General features: G+C 35.4%; 1 protein-coding gene across 2 annotated transcripts in view; it reads right to left on the bottom strand.

The window, feature by feature from the left end:
- Nucleotides 1-10,962: 10,962 nt before the first annotated feature.
- Nucleotides 10,963-14,460, bottom strand: part of CAAP1 (caspase activity and apoptosis inhibitor 1) — a 50,437-nt gene continuing 46,939 nt past the window's right edge. For both annotated transcript variants that reach the window (XM_060101149.1, XM_060101150.1), the window contains exon 6: nt 10,963-12,384. In XM_060101149.1, the coding sequence (XP_059957132.1) occupies nt 12,038-12,384 (347 nt within the window). In that variant the 3' untranslated portion in view covers nt 10,963-12,037. The remainder of the gene's footprint in view (nt 12,385-14,460) is intronic.

Genomic DNA, 14,460 nt, shown 5'->3' with positions numbered 1-14,460 from the left:
GATTTTTCCACTTTATGATGGTGTGAAAGCAATATACATGTTCACTAGAGATCGTACTTTGAATTTTGATCTTTTCCCAGGCTAGCGACATGCAGTATGATACTCATGATGCTGGGCAGTGGTGGGGAGCTGTAGCTCTCATCAGTTACATGATCACGAGGGTAAACAACTGATACCTTTACAACCATTCTGTACCCAGACAGCCATTCTGTTTTTTACTTTCAGTACAGTATTCAGTAAATCACATAAGATATTCAACACTTGGTTATAAAATAGGCTTTGTGTGAGATGATTTTGTCCAACTGTAGGCTAATATAAGTGTTCTGAGCATGTTTAAGGTGGGCTAGGCTAACCTCTGGTGTTCAGGAGGTTAGGTGTATTAAATGCACTTTCAGCTTACAGTATTTTCAGCTTATAATGGGTTTATCAGGCCATAACACCATTGTAAGTCAAGGAAGCTCTGTATTCTTGACAACACTGAGTATCTTGACAACACACTGTGTGTGTGTGTGTGTGTGTGTGTTGTACTGCTAATTTGATCAACAGACAATGATTTTAAACATTGGAGAACAAGGCAAAATACCCAACAGATTACGTCTAGACATTGAGGTTCCTCTCTATATTTTTCTCTTTTGTCCAAGTTATCTGCAATAAAGCTCTAATGCTGCAAATGAGAAATTAGGAAACAGAGCTTTAAAAAAAAAGAAAGAAAACTTTGAACTCAAAATCACCTAATGTTCATGTACTTTTGATAATTTAAACTGAAGCTGTGGAGAAAACAGGAGGAAGAGAATTAATATTGGGGTGACATATGCACTGAAATGATTGTGGGGAATGGGGGAAGGAAGTGGCATGACCAAAAGCTTTAATCTTTTCTTGTAATGGTAAAACACTAATTCAAAAATGAAGTTTTTTGAAGATCATATACAAAAATAGACATTCAATTTGTTGGTATTTTGAACTAGATCTTTAATATCTCATCCAATCAAAAATTCTGTTTCTCTGATTCTCTATGATTATAAAATTCTCAATTATATACTTTAAAGAAAAATAGGTTTCTAAACATAAAGTTTTTGACATTTTTTAAATATATAGGCTGAGAACACAACAAAGAATTTAAAAAATTTTCTCAAATAATGATCAGTTAAGGAAGAAAATGCAGAGCAGGAAAATGAAAAAAGAGCAAAGGAAAGAGTTAATATTTATAGTGAGGTGGAAGAAAAAAGGGAAGAAAAGCAAACAAAGAAGATTTACTAAAAATTTTGGTCAGTAGGGCTGTTTCAACACAGACACACCAACCAAGCTAATGTGGGTAGCTGCACCCCATGGTCTCCTATGCATTTGTTAGATCCATAAGCTCTAAATATAAAGTTCCTTCTCTTACCAATCAAAACTCTATTTTCTGATAATATCTAGCTAATAAAGACAAATAATTTCAAACTAGTTCACAGTAAAGTGTGCTTAAGATTGACAACTCACAATGTTTAAATACTTTGAGCTACAATTTAAAAGTTTCTGAATTCCAAATCAATGCACTAATAAAGGTTCATTTTGGAGATTCAGGAAAAAAATAAAACTGCCAATAAAATGTCTCTCCTCCACTAAAGACTAGCAGGCTTTTCTAAAAAAAAAAAAAAAAAATCAATTAACATTTAATTAACATATAAGTGGAAATATAAAAACCAAGTTCTTATAGTTGTCACATGTCGATATAAACATGTTCCATAACTGGGAGGGATTGATTTCATTTACTCAACACAGAAAACAATAAGCATTTATATAAGACTGCTTTTTACCATAGGTTAAAATTCACATTAAGTTCTGACAAAAGAGTCTAAAGATTAAGTGGAAAAAGATGATATTCATATTAAGTTTTGACAAAAGTGTCTAAAGAGTAAATGGAAAAAGATGATATCTGAAGGTATATTGAAAATAGAATAGTCAATTGTATGAACATATATATATATATTTATTTATTATTATTATTTTTTTCCGGTATGCGGGCCTCTCCCCGCTGTGGCCTCTCCCATTGCGGAGCACAGGCTCTGGACGTGCAGGCTCACCGGCCATGGCTCACGGGCCCAGCCGCTCCATGGCATGTGGGATCCTCCCGGACCAGGGCACGAACCCGTGTCCCCTGCATCGGCAGGCAGACTCTCAACCACTGGGCCACCAGGGAAGCCCTGAACATATATTTTTTTAAAAAAGAGGGATGATTACTTGTCCTCCACAGTTTCATAAACATACAGTATTTACAGTTATCGTCTTTGGTTCTTTCTCATGTGACTACAGCAGCAGTGTGATCAACTAGTGTGCGGCAAAAATCTTTTTGCAGACCTCAGGATGCATAAGAATTCCATTTATGCATTTAAATGTTAATAGCAAGGACTATAAAACATGAAACCTGATTGAAAAATGCAGTATTTTAACCTTCAAATATGGCTGTAAATAAAATATACATAATAAACGTTTTTTCTCTTTTTACATATCGCATATTTGACACAGATGTAAACAAAGAAAATTTATATAATCGTGAATAAGCCAAAGGCATAATCAGAGTTTAATCTGATATCTTAAGTGTTCCTAATATAGTCTCCATGTTTACTAATAGAAAAATTCCACAAATAAGCTATTCCACAGATATTTAATACCAAAACAATTGTGTTACAGTAATCAACCACACCAAGCTATCTTTTAAACTAAAAGACAGAGAAAAACTTTATGTAATAATGGTACTGACACTTTCTGAATCTCTTTTCAGGCAGAGTTTTTTTGGTTTTTGTGACCATGTTATAATAGATTGATAAACATGGCATACGATAATACCAATTTTTCATTAATATGGTGATTTTAAATATCACACTAAAGATAGAATCTTATTTAAAATCCTACACCAAATGTATTTAGAGGGAAAAAAATCAGTTACTAAAACTCGTAGCTCTCTTTTGGCCTCAGGAAATACGTTCCAGGCAGAGAAGATATACTAAAACAGAAGACTAATGAATAAATATAAGTTATTCAAAGAATAAGAAACAATTTATCTTTTAAAAGTGACACAGTAAATTCTATTCTCTTCCCCCCAAATTTTAAAACATTAAGATATTGGTTCCCTGAATCTATAATGTCATATCTTTTTATTTTTGTACAAATGACTTTTAATCTTAAGAGAATAAAAAAGATCTTACAACTGACAATAACTATTATAAGAATACCTAATAAAGCTAATTCCCTTGCTATTAAGGAGCAGTACTAGCATGTTTTACATTCAGGGTAACAACTGCTTCTACCAGATAACAATCAAGCTTTGGTTTTAAAATTAAAAAATAACTTTGTTAAAATTAACATAATAATTTTAAGAATTATTTGAAATAATTCAGTAAGATATCTCATATATATGTCAGCTCTCCTTTATATAAAGTACATTCTTATTTGTATACAATGAAGACTGACTACGTATCTTTTTTTTTTTTTTTTTTTTTGTGGTATGCGGGCCTCTCGCTGTTGTGGCCTCTCCAGTTGGGGAGCACAGGCTCTGGACGCACAGGCTCAGCAGCCATGGCTCACGGGCCCAGCCGCTCCACGGCATGTGGGATCTTCCCGGACCGGGGCACGAACCCGTGTCCCCTGCAGCGGCAGGCGGACTCTCAACCACTGCACCACCAGGGAAGCCCTGACTACGTATCTTAAAATGAAAACACAGGAGTACCCTGGGAAGATAATGGTAGCAAAAGCAAGAGTTTTTGAATCTCTCCATAAACCCAGGGAGAGCAATGGAAAGAAAACCCGAAAACCATGGACAACATTTAAAACAAGACTAAGTACAGGTATGCAACAACCTCAAAATATAAGTAGGTAGAACAAACCACTAACAAGTCCTATGACCTTCATAATATCAGCACTTCTTAGGAGAAAACAAAGGGAAGCCAACTGGGCATCTAACAGACCTGATAATAGGAGACGCTCAAAATAAGTAGAAATCAGGTGAGGTAATTTGAGACAGCAACTGAAGGCGGGATGCGTTTTGCCTCTCATAATAGCAGGTGAATGTGAGGAAAATAATGTCTCAAAGGAGCAGGAGCACTCTAGACCCTAAGCACTTCTGAAACAGACCAGCCAGGGCTCCCTTCTAGGAGAGAGTCCTACTAAGAAGAATCACTTGGTGGTAGAATCAAAACTCATCAGGATAGAGGAAATCAACAGATGGAAAGAGAAGTTCAAGGAAAGGTGGGAAAGGGGAACAGAGCTCTGAAAGCAAGGCAGCATAATTTTGAACACCAGAGAACAAAAAACACAGGAGGGGCTTCCCTGGTGGTGCAGTGGTTAAGAATCCACCTGCCAATGCAGGGGACACGGGTTCAATCTCTGGTCCAGGAAGATCCTACATGCCGTGGAGCAACTAACCCCATGTGCCACAACTACTGAGCCTGCGCTCTAGAGCCCGCAAGTCACAACTACTGAGCCTGCATGCCACAACTACTGCATGCCACAACTACTGAAGCCCACGTGCCTAGAGCCCATGCTCTGCAACAAGAGAAGCCACCACGATGAGAAGCCCATGCACTGCAACAAAGAGGAGCCCTCACTCACCGCAACTAGAGAAAGCCCAAATGCAGCAATGAAGACCCAATGCAGCCAAAAATAAATAAATATTTTAAAAAACAAAGAAAACCAAAAGGAGTATGAAGATAGAAAACCTTATCTGAACCAGGTTCCTTTTAAAAGTTCAGAAAAATGAGCTTCACTAAAAATGAGAAACAAAAATATCAAGATCAAATCCTATGCTATATTGTTATAAATATAACAGAATAAGGAACAGAATAACATCCCTCCAGACAATAAAAGTACACCAGAAAGACCCACAGAACATATCAAAACTATTACCTTGTATTTTAAAATGAGATTAAAGTCATTAAGAAAATGATACAAGCCATAAAAAAATGAAATATCAGAATTAGAAATGAGGGGACAGAATTTAGGGAGAAATTGGAAATGAAAGAAAAATATCACTCCAGAAATGAAAACAAAACTAGAAGAAACATAGGAGTGAATAAACATAACAGATAGTGCCTTAAGAGAAATAGGTGAAAAGGGAAAAAAAAATTTAACTCAAAGTGAGTATAAAAAAGGTTCACAAGAAAGTGACATACATTGAAGATAAGCAAAGACACATGGCAAATAACAGGAAATCCAGAAGAAAACCAAAGCAAGGGCAAAAGAACAAATACTACAATAAGAATTCAAGTAAATATTTGTAAAATTAAAAAGAATGTGTAATTACATAATGAAAGAGCACATGGCATATTTGAAAATATCAGCACAATAACTAACGCCAACACATATTCTCCTAAAAATTACCAGAGCAAAAGAAGAAAAACACATGGTGACCTATATAAGCCAGCCTCAGGTATCACAGATTCTAGTCTACCATCATCCTTGTCTACTCTCTTTCACACCTTTCCACTTGAAACCAATTAATCTAAGCTTGGATGTAAGAAAAACAAAAACTCAGAATTGACCAAAGCAAAAACAAGTTAAAAGTTCAAGTAACATCTGCTTAAACGTATACTAAACACCACATTTGCCACTGCTCTCTCATGAAAATCCACCGAAATGATAAGAAAAATTTGGAAGCTGAAGCACAAATGAGTGAAATTGACTTAGCAGGTGAAGAAGTTTGCAACCTGAAGGGCTGTAGGAAACTAAGAAGCAACTTGCTTCTAAACACATACCCAAGTAATGAAGATCCTAGGTTCCTCCAAAGACAGTGCAGAGGGGAAACCACGAAAGTTGGTTTCACAAACAGGCAACCCTTCATTCACCAACTCCACAGAAAACTCTGGCAAAGTTGAAGCATGAGATTCTAAACTCAGGCATACCAAGCAGAGCTAAGGGCATTCAGGAAAAAGCCTTCAGAGCAAACCGTGGATATCCTCAGGCAGCCCCAAAGAAAAGCGAATTGTACCAATTAACGAGCCTCATCCACAAACAGGGCTTCCAATCAGCTTTTTAGGGTCTTACTAATGAAAGCAGCTAAACATCACCACAGATTTAAGGAAATTTGAGAAAACCTTAGATAGAGAGGAAAACAAACAAGAAAAAAATTAAATTGAAGGAACTAGAAGGCAAAAAAGCAGAAGAAAACTTGAAAACAAGCACTAAAATTAACATCCTCAGACAGGTAAAAATGTTTCATCTATGAAACTATCAAGCACAAGTCCAAGGCAAGGGTCAAGCAAGACCCAACAGACTTAGCCATTAACGAAAAACAACAAGCTCTTTTTAGATGCAGGCAGCTTATTACTTACAGTGAAAAAACAGTAGTCAAATGTGCCAAGTCCCCATGGCCTCTGGGTAGGGTGACACCAAAGTAAAAGGAACCAGATGCAACAGGATTAACGGGACACTGCTGCTGAGGCGCTAACGCCAGGCTGCAGCTAAGAAATTTTATAGCCTACAGCTGTGCCCTAAGTGGGGCAAGATAGAAAGTCTCAAGTCTCCAAGGAACCAGGGAGGCAGATGGGAAAATTGCCTCAAGACATCCTTCTGCAAAATAGGGAGCTTCCCTCAAGAAGAAAAGGCCGATGAGAAAATGGTCTTGTGACGGCTCCTCACAAGACTTGACTGTCTGAACACGTTCCTAGGAAGATAACAGGGCATTGCACCAAGACTTAGGCCAGGAGGTTCAAGCTCTGACTGCATGGCCTACGGGGATATGTGCAAGGTCACCAGAACACCATGGAGTGGAGCCATGGCCCTACAGCACAACATACTGCTACTTTTTTTTTTCATTTTATTTTATTTTATTATTATTTTTTTTACAACTTTATTGGAGTATAATTGCTTCCCAATGGTGTATTAGTTTCTGCTTTATAACAAAGTGAATCAGTTATACATACACACCTGTTCCCATATCCCTTCCCTCTTGCGTCTCCCTCCCTCCCACCCTCCCTATCCCACCCCTCCAGGCGGTCACAAAGCACCGAGCTGATCTCCCTGTGCTATGCTGCTGCTTCCCACTAGCTATCCATACTGCTACTTTTAAAAGGGAATCTTCAGAGAATTAAAAAATCTTTTGGATATTAAAAATATGACAGGAGAAAAGAATCATTGGAAGAACTGGAAGAGAATATTAATATATAAGAAAGCAAGAAGAAAAAGATGGAAAAGAGACAGTGAGAAATAAGAAATTTAAAAATTAGGCCTGGATATCCACATCTTAATAAAAGGAGTTTTAGAAATAGAGATTAGAAAAAATTAGAGGGAAGGAACTTATCCAAGAAGTAATTTTAAAAATCTTCCCAGAACTCAATGATGTGAATTTCTCTTTTAAAGAGTCCATCAATGATTAACTCAAGGATGAAAAAAAAGATCCATCCTTTAACACATCATCAAGAAATTTCAGAATATTAGGAATAAAGATAAGACACTAACAGCTTCCAAAGAGAAACAAACAGGACACACATAAGTATCAAGAATCAAAATGACAAATGACTTCTCAATAGCTTCAGTGGAAAAGACACTGGTGCAAGGCTGTAAAATTGAAAAGGACAATGATTTCCAGCCTAATGTCAACACTCATGTTTCAATTGAACATATGGATAGAATTGAGCCATGTTGAGTCACACCAATGAATCAAAACTATTTATTCTTTATGCAGTTTTTCACAGGAAGCTGTTGGAAGAGGTACACCACCAAAATGAGGGAATAAATGAAAAGAGGAAGATAGGATTCAGGAAATGGGATATCCAGCATGAAAGAGGTGAAGAGCAGCCAACCCAGATTAGCATAGGACAGAGAGCCCCAGGAGAAATGTCTTTAAAGAAAGAAAAAAAAAAGCTAGATTACATGATGTGTTTGAACCTACTAAGAGACTGAAACTCCTGGAAGGTAGTTAGGGTACAATTTAACTGCTACTACAGAGAACACTGAGTAAATGAAAGAATAAGGTCATTATAAATTAATTCCAAACAGCTTAAAACAAAAATTGGAACAAAAAAGGAAATCTAATTACAGATACCACACAACCCAGTTGTGAATAACATTTACACAGTCAAAATAGTATAAATATTGAATGCTAATTGAACCAAAACTGTGATGTAACTGCACTAAATTGGGAGGATGAGAGAGGAAGCTACATTTTTAGGGAACAGGGAGAAGGAATAGAGCTTAATTTTCATATTCCAAAATAGATCAATAAATAAAATCTAAGACTGAAATATCAAGGAATAGCAAAAAATCATGTTACTTAGAAATACAAAGGTAAAGTTTTAAGAAGGCAAAAATATTTGAAAGTGGTTACCTCTCAGTAGCAAGAGCTGGTGTAAAAAGAGGGAAGGGAGTACTGTTTTTCATTATAATAAGCCTTGGAGAAAAATCTTTTGACTTAAAACTATCTACATATTTTGAAATAAATAAATAAAGCAATAAGTTAAAGATTGCAACCTACGTTTATAGGCCAAAGTGAATAATTCTAGACAATACTTACCAAGTGACCCTGACAATAAAGACTAATAGGTAGGACTTCCCTGGTGGCACAGTGGTTAAGAATCCGCCTGCCAATGCAGGGGACATGGGTTCGATCCCTGGTCCAGGAAGATCCCACATGCCATGGAGCAACTAAGCCTGTGTGCTACAACTACTGAGCCCATGCACCACAACTACTGAAGCCCCAACACCTAGAGAGAGCCCATGCTCCACAACAAGAGGAGCCACCGCAATAAGAAGCCCACGCACCACAATGAAAAGTAGCCCCCGCTCGCCACAACTAGAGAAAGCCTGCGGGCAGCAACGATAAATAAATAAATAAATAAATAAATAAATAAATAGTGAAAAAAATAGGTAAAAGAAAAAAAACTGGATTATTGTTCATATCTAGCAGCCCTATGGGACAAAGAAAGATTAGACTGTTTCATTTTGAATAGGGGGAAGAGGAGGGGAAGCCATAAGAAATACTTGAACTCAAAAGAGTTCCCTAAGTTTTGCAAATTTTATGGTATTTTCTACTGGAATCACAGGATGTTACAGCAGAAAGAAACCTTATATATTGGCTAATGATTCATCTCTCCCATTTTATAGTTACTTGTCCAAAGTTACACAGCTGGTTTGGGCTGAATCAGAACCCTCTGCTCTTAACTCTCACACTCTTGTCATTCTATCACAATGCATTTTAAAATAATAATTAAATATCAAGGAAATTGAGTTCCTACTGATATATTCATTAGCACTTTTCTTTTTATTTAAAAAGGGAGACTACTTGAAAATAAAAAATGTAAAAATATCTATTAGTTTTAAGTTAAAGCATATTGGTCTTTTACTTTTAAATAATTAGATATTATACAATAAAGGAAAAGTATCTATAACCAAACTCTCTTTTCCTACTTTTTATGATGAAATGGAACTGAGAATTTTTAAAACTTTCAGGCTGCCATCTATATTTTGCTTAAATTGTGGGTTCACTCCTGCTTTATCTACCTTGAAAATGGCATTGAAAATATGTATTTTATTGCAATTTGTATTACTATTCAAATGACTCAGAACACCTTTATTCAGATAGCTAATCATGCCCTAGGATCTAACGATTTGCTGAAAGTAGGTTTTGGCAACAAGATTTACAAGGAAAAGATATACTGCCCTATAGTTTTAAGGAACTGATGGTGTTCAACAAAAGGACTTGAGAGCGTTAGGTGATTTTCATAATTATTATGCTACACACAAGTAACCTAGTGATAGGTTTTTAGGATATACCTTGAGTCTCTGGCTTAATAGGAACATCAAAAAGTGGGCCAAGGCCTAATGCAGAGGACCCATTATTACCAGTCACCACCTATCATTCAAGTCTTAGGTCAAGTTCCTAGTCTAATATCAGAATTACCTGACTTTGGATGGAAAGCTAGGCTGCCATTTTTTTTTCCTCTTAATCACTAATTAAACATTGCCTAAAATTTTTCTTTACCTTGGCAAAAGGGAAGAATTTGGCATAAAACGAAGCAGCACTCACATGTTTATTAATCAGTCTATTCCATGCTAAAATCTACACCACAACATTCCTACACCATAACAGTTTAAGATTCTGAACAAGACTAAACACCTTTGAGGTAGTCAATAAATACCTGTGAGCTGATGATTTAAATGACAGCATCAGATCAATATATGATATTTTCCCATATATTGATCTAGGCATTTCTAAGATAACCTTATTCCTGTTCTCTAAAGCCATTCATTTGCAAAAACCTCTTGTCTTTCAACATTACAAAAAAAAAAAAAGTGAGAAAGTTGATTTTCCAAGGTAAGAATCCAAGCAGCCCCTGATTTGTTCAGTTCATTCTACCTCAAACACACCCACTCTAGTCAAATGTCCTCTAAACAATTCTGCAGTGAATACAGCAGACACAGGATGCTTCATGAAGGTGGTGACTTTAATCAGCTACAAAGCACTCAGACCTTTTTCTACTCCTGTTTGATCACACAAAAGTCATCTACTGCATCTTATAATTAATAAGCAGCAATAAAGTTTATTCTGCACTACTTTATTTTAACTTTTAATTTAAGTTGAAATAGAAACTGATTTTTTCATTTTGAAGCAGTAACTATGAGAACTATTTAAATCATATCCATGTTTATCAGTCTAAGAGAAGCATTTCAAATGATATAGGCCTCTGTCCTTCATTAGAAAGATTCCACAAGAAAAAAAAATGACAGGATTATTTAAAGGCATGTTCAGGAACAACAAAAATGAATTTGTTAACTGCAACTCCAGTGTTTCATAAATACTATTTTCATAAGAAACCCTCTAAAATTTACATATAATTAAGCCAGCTAATAAGACACAATCCCTGTAAGTTTTGTGTATAAGGAAAATCCTCATACAACATTAGCAGAACATGGCTTATAAATGAAATATACTGTTTTTGTTAGCAAATATAAAAACAACAGTTCCAGATTTATCTTTTAGAAAAAAAATTAATTTATTTTAAGAGTCTCCGCCTAAATTTATTTTGGTATCAAACAACTACAATTAGTGATGGGGCAAGCATCCATAATTGTGGCAGGATATTAATTTATTTACAAAAACTATACAAAATTAGATTAATTATTACATCAACTTATCAAAGCTTCCTGAAATTAATTTCATTTTTGGAAATGTATCAAAAGTCCTCAGATCCAGAATGATAGTCTTTATTATTTTTAATTCATTAATTTAAAATTAATTATTTTAATTATAGCATATCAGATCTTCAAGCAAAAGCATCAGATGAAAGCCTGTACAATAAAATAGTCTCCTTTTCCTAACAGCTTGGAATGTAAATTAAAATGTGTTCCCTTTTTATTGAAGGAAAAAAATTGAACTAAGCGTCCAGTAATATCAAATACCTGTTAGAATAACGTGTCTGCTGGAATTAAAGTTGGGCAATTACTTCTACATTGTTAAAAAATGCTTTAAATTAAGTCCTTTTTTTCTTTTATAAAGAAAGCTTTCCTCAGCCATTTTGGATCTCTAAGTCTTGTAACAAAAATGTCACTCAGTTTTTACTAACAAGTCCACACCCATAGAAGGCATCTTCAATGCAGTACATATTTTAAAAGTGCATATAAGCATAACTAAATTTCTTAAATTGTTAACAAACCTAGGAGCAATAATTTAATATTCTATCACAAAATACAGGTAGCCTAAAGGCAACATGCTTGGTCAATCTTTCATAAACTTTTTGGTTTGATGCCAAAACATTTCAAAATAAAAAAAATACCATTATTCTTTTTGCTAATGGCTTTTCAGATATTAATTTGCAGATATAGCTAAATACTCATCTAACAAAGTATCCAGGTTACCCAATGATATTTGCCATGAATTCAGAAAACAATAACATATATAATACAAAAGTAACAACAACAAAAACATGTATTTTAGGCCTAAAATGAGTTTATCTAATAAGAGTTACATGAGAAATATCATGTAAGACCCCAAATAAACTTTAGATACAAAATTATATGATGTGGCTTTGTTCAAATACATCTAATATTCAGATACAATTTAAATAAACTAGGCTGGCTTTTTTACATCACCAGCTTTCATTAGGGCTTTAATAGCTCTTGCCCTCATCTCAAGTTCTAGCAGCTCCAGCTGCTGTGCAGAAGGCTGAACATCTTCTGGTGGAGGAACAGTCAGGGTGGCGGCTTTCGGTTCCTTTGGGCTAGACTCTGCCAGTCCCAGAATCTCATTCACACTTTTCTCAATGTCTTTCTCCAGGTCATCTATCTGACCAGCTTCACTTTGGACTGTATTTTCTGAGACCTCAGGAGCAGCTGCTTCTTCATTGCATGGGCCTTCTATGTCGCTGTCATAAGCATCTGCATTTATACTGAGTACATCACTATCTTCCCCTTTGCCTGTAACAAACAAAAAAAGGCGAAGAACCATGTAACCTAAATGCCCTGATCAAAATTTCCTTTCTGTTTATGATGAAAGGGCTGCTGTGACCCCCACCTCCCACCATGGAGTCCCAAATACATTCCATAAACCCCATCCCAACCCTTTTTCCCTGACTCAACTTCCTTCCTCCCTTCTTCCCTTCCTCCCTCTCTCCCTTCCTCCCGCTCTTTCTTTCCTTCTTTGCTTGCTTGCTTCCTTCCTCCCTCTCTTCCTCCCTTTCTTTTTTTTCCCACCCCCGCATAGATTGTGGGACCTCAGTTCCCTGACCAGGGATTGAACACGGGCCCCAGCAGTGAAGGCACCGAGTCCTAACCACTGGACCGCCAGGGTTCCCCCCTTCAACTTTGAAAACAGATCTAATTTAATGTAAATTTTAATGTATTTTTCATTCTAATTTAGAAGAATATGGAAGCACTGGGAAATGTATACCATCATATGGATGTCCCTGATCAATTTTCCTAATTAAAATATCGTAACACTTTAGATCACAGTGAAGCCTCTACATTACAAAATTTTGACACCCTTTGGATAGAGTACTGCTTATTACTGAAGAAGCAAAATTCCATTAGAGAAGGAATTTAAAATACTTTGCCTTATAAACTACAAAAAAGGAAAAATATCACTGACAAGCTGGACACCATGTGCATTGCAATTATTTCAAAGCTTTTCATATACTTTTTCAAACACTTTGTTCTAAATCAATAAATTAAAGGAGAATGCCTAAGGCCACTTTCTAAGGTAAAATAACTTTTCACCAAGAGGATTTTAATTAATAAAGTTAGTATGCCATAAATTTTTAAAATACATTTGTTATAAAACTTCTATAACTGATGCTAAGAACTTGCATATAAACACAGATTGGCCTGGACCATTACTGAAGTCCATGAGTTATTTACAACTTTGAGTGCTCCCTTATACCTCCAATTTATTTATCTTTTAAATTCCTAATATGTCTTTTAAAAAGAAAGTAATGATCCCCCAATTGTTAGCTTTGTTAGTTTTCTTGTAGTTGGAAGAACTTATTTACAAAACATAGATTGACAGATAGAAAATTCTGATAATAGAATGTATAAACAATTCTACTCCATGGATTTTAAAATAAATGATTTACTGACCTTGATTCTGCTACACACCCTCTCAATGTTTCAAAGGAGAAAACTCTTTATGAAAAAACTTTTTTTGATTATATTTTCTACGGGTTCGTTTCAAACATTTTTAGAGGGCAGACGTGGGGTTTGCTTTATTTTTTAAATCAGAAACAGCTATACATGTTATTCACTGAAGAAATGGGGCTCTATAAATTTGGTGTTCTCTGTTTTTAAAAATTATCCAAATCCAAGTGATTGAGTTCTCTGTAGCACAGTATTAGTAAAAGCATTCACAAGTTCCATCTGCCCATTATACCTGCACCATGGATGCCAAAGCTTTGTAGAATCTGTACCTGAAATAATTTAGCATAAGCACTTCACGTCACAAATATGAAAGTTAGGTAAGTAATTTGTACAATGTAATCTGACAAAATATGTAAAGATCTAGGATCATACTTCAAGTCTTTTCACTATTTCTTAATTTTCTTCATTCTACTGACTCACTTTTAAAGTATAGCTTGCAAATATATGAATACATTTTCAAAGATAATTTACTCTTATCCTAAGTATTAGAAATAGCAGGGTTTTTTGTTGTCAATTATGATCCTCAAATCAGAAGGGGTATAACTTGTACACTCTTTCTAAAAAAGTAACTTTAACCTAAAATGCCTCATTCTAAGCCCTCAAAATATCAGTGTGGTCACATTCTGTCCTTCCATACCCCCATTCTACATATGTGAAAATGTGTGTGTGTTTGTGTGTGTGCACATGTGTGTTCAGGGGGAAGTGAGTACACATTTAAATTATAAGAGAATTCTACAAAAGAGCATCTTCAAGTTTTTACATGGACTTAGGAGTCTGAGAGTAACAAATCAATCTCAGGGAAATTATTTGTGATCCTCTAAAATAAATAAAAACAGTTTTACTGCATGCATGATGTTAAAG

The sequence above is a fragment of the Mesoplodon densirostris genome, chromosome 6, assembly GCF_025265405.1.
Source record: "Mesoplodon densirostris isolate mMesDen1 chromosome 6, mMesDen1 primary haplotype, whole genome shotgun sequence".
NCBI classification, from domain to species: Eukaryota; Metazoa; Chordata; class Mammalia; order Artiodactyla; family Ziphiidae; genus Mesoplodon; species Mesoplodon densirostris.
Note: the sequence above shows the minus strand (reverse complement) of the source record. Positions and strands in the feature narration are given on the sequence as shown.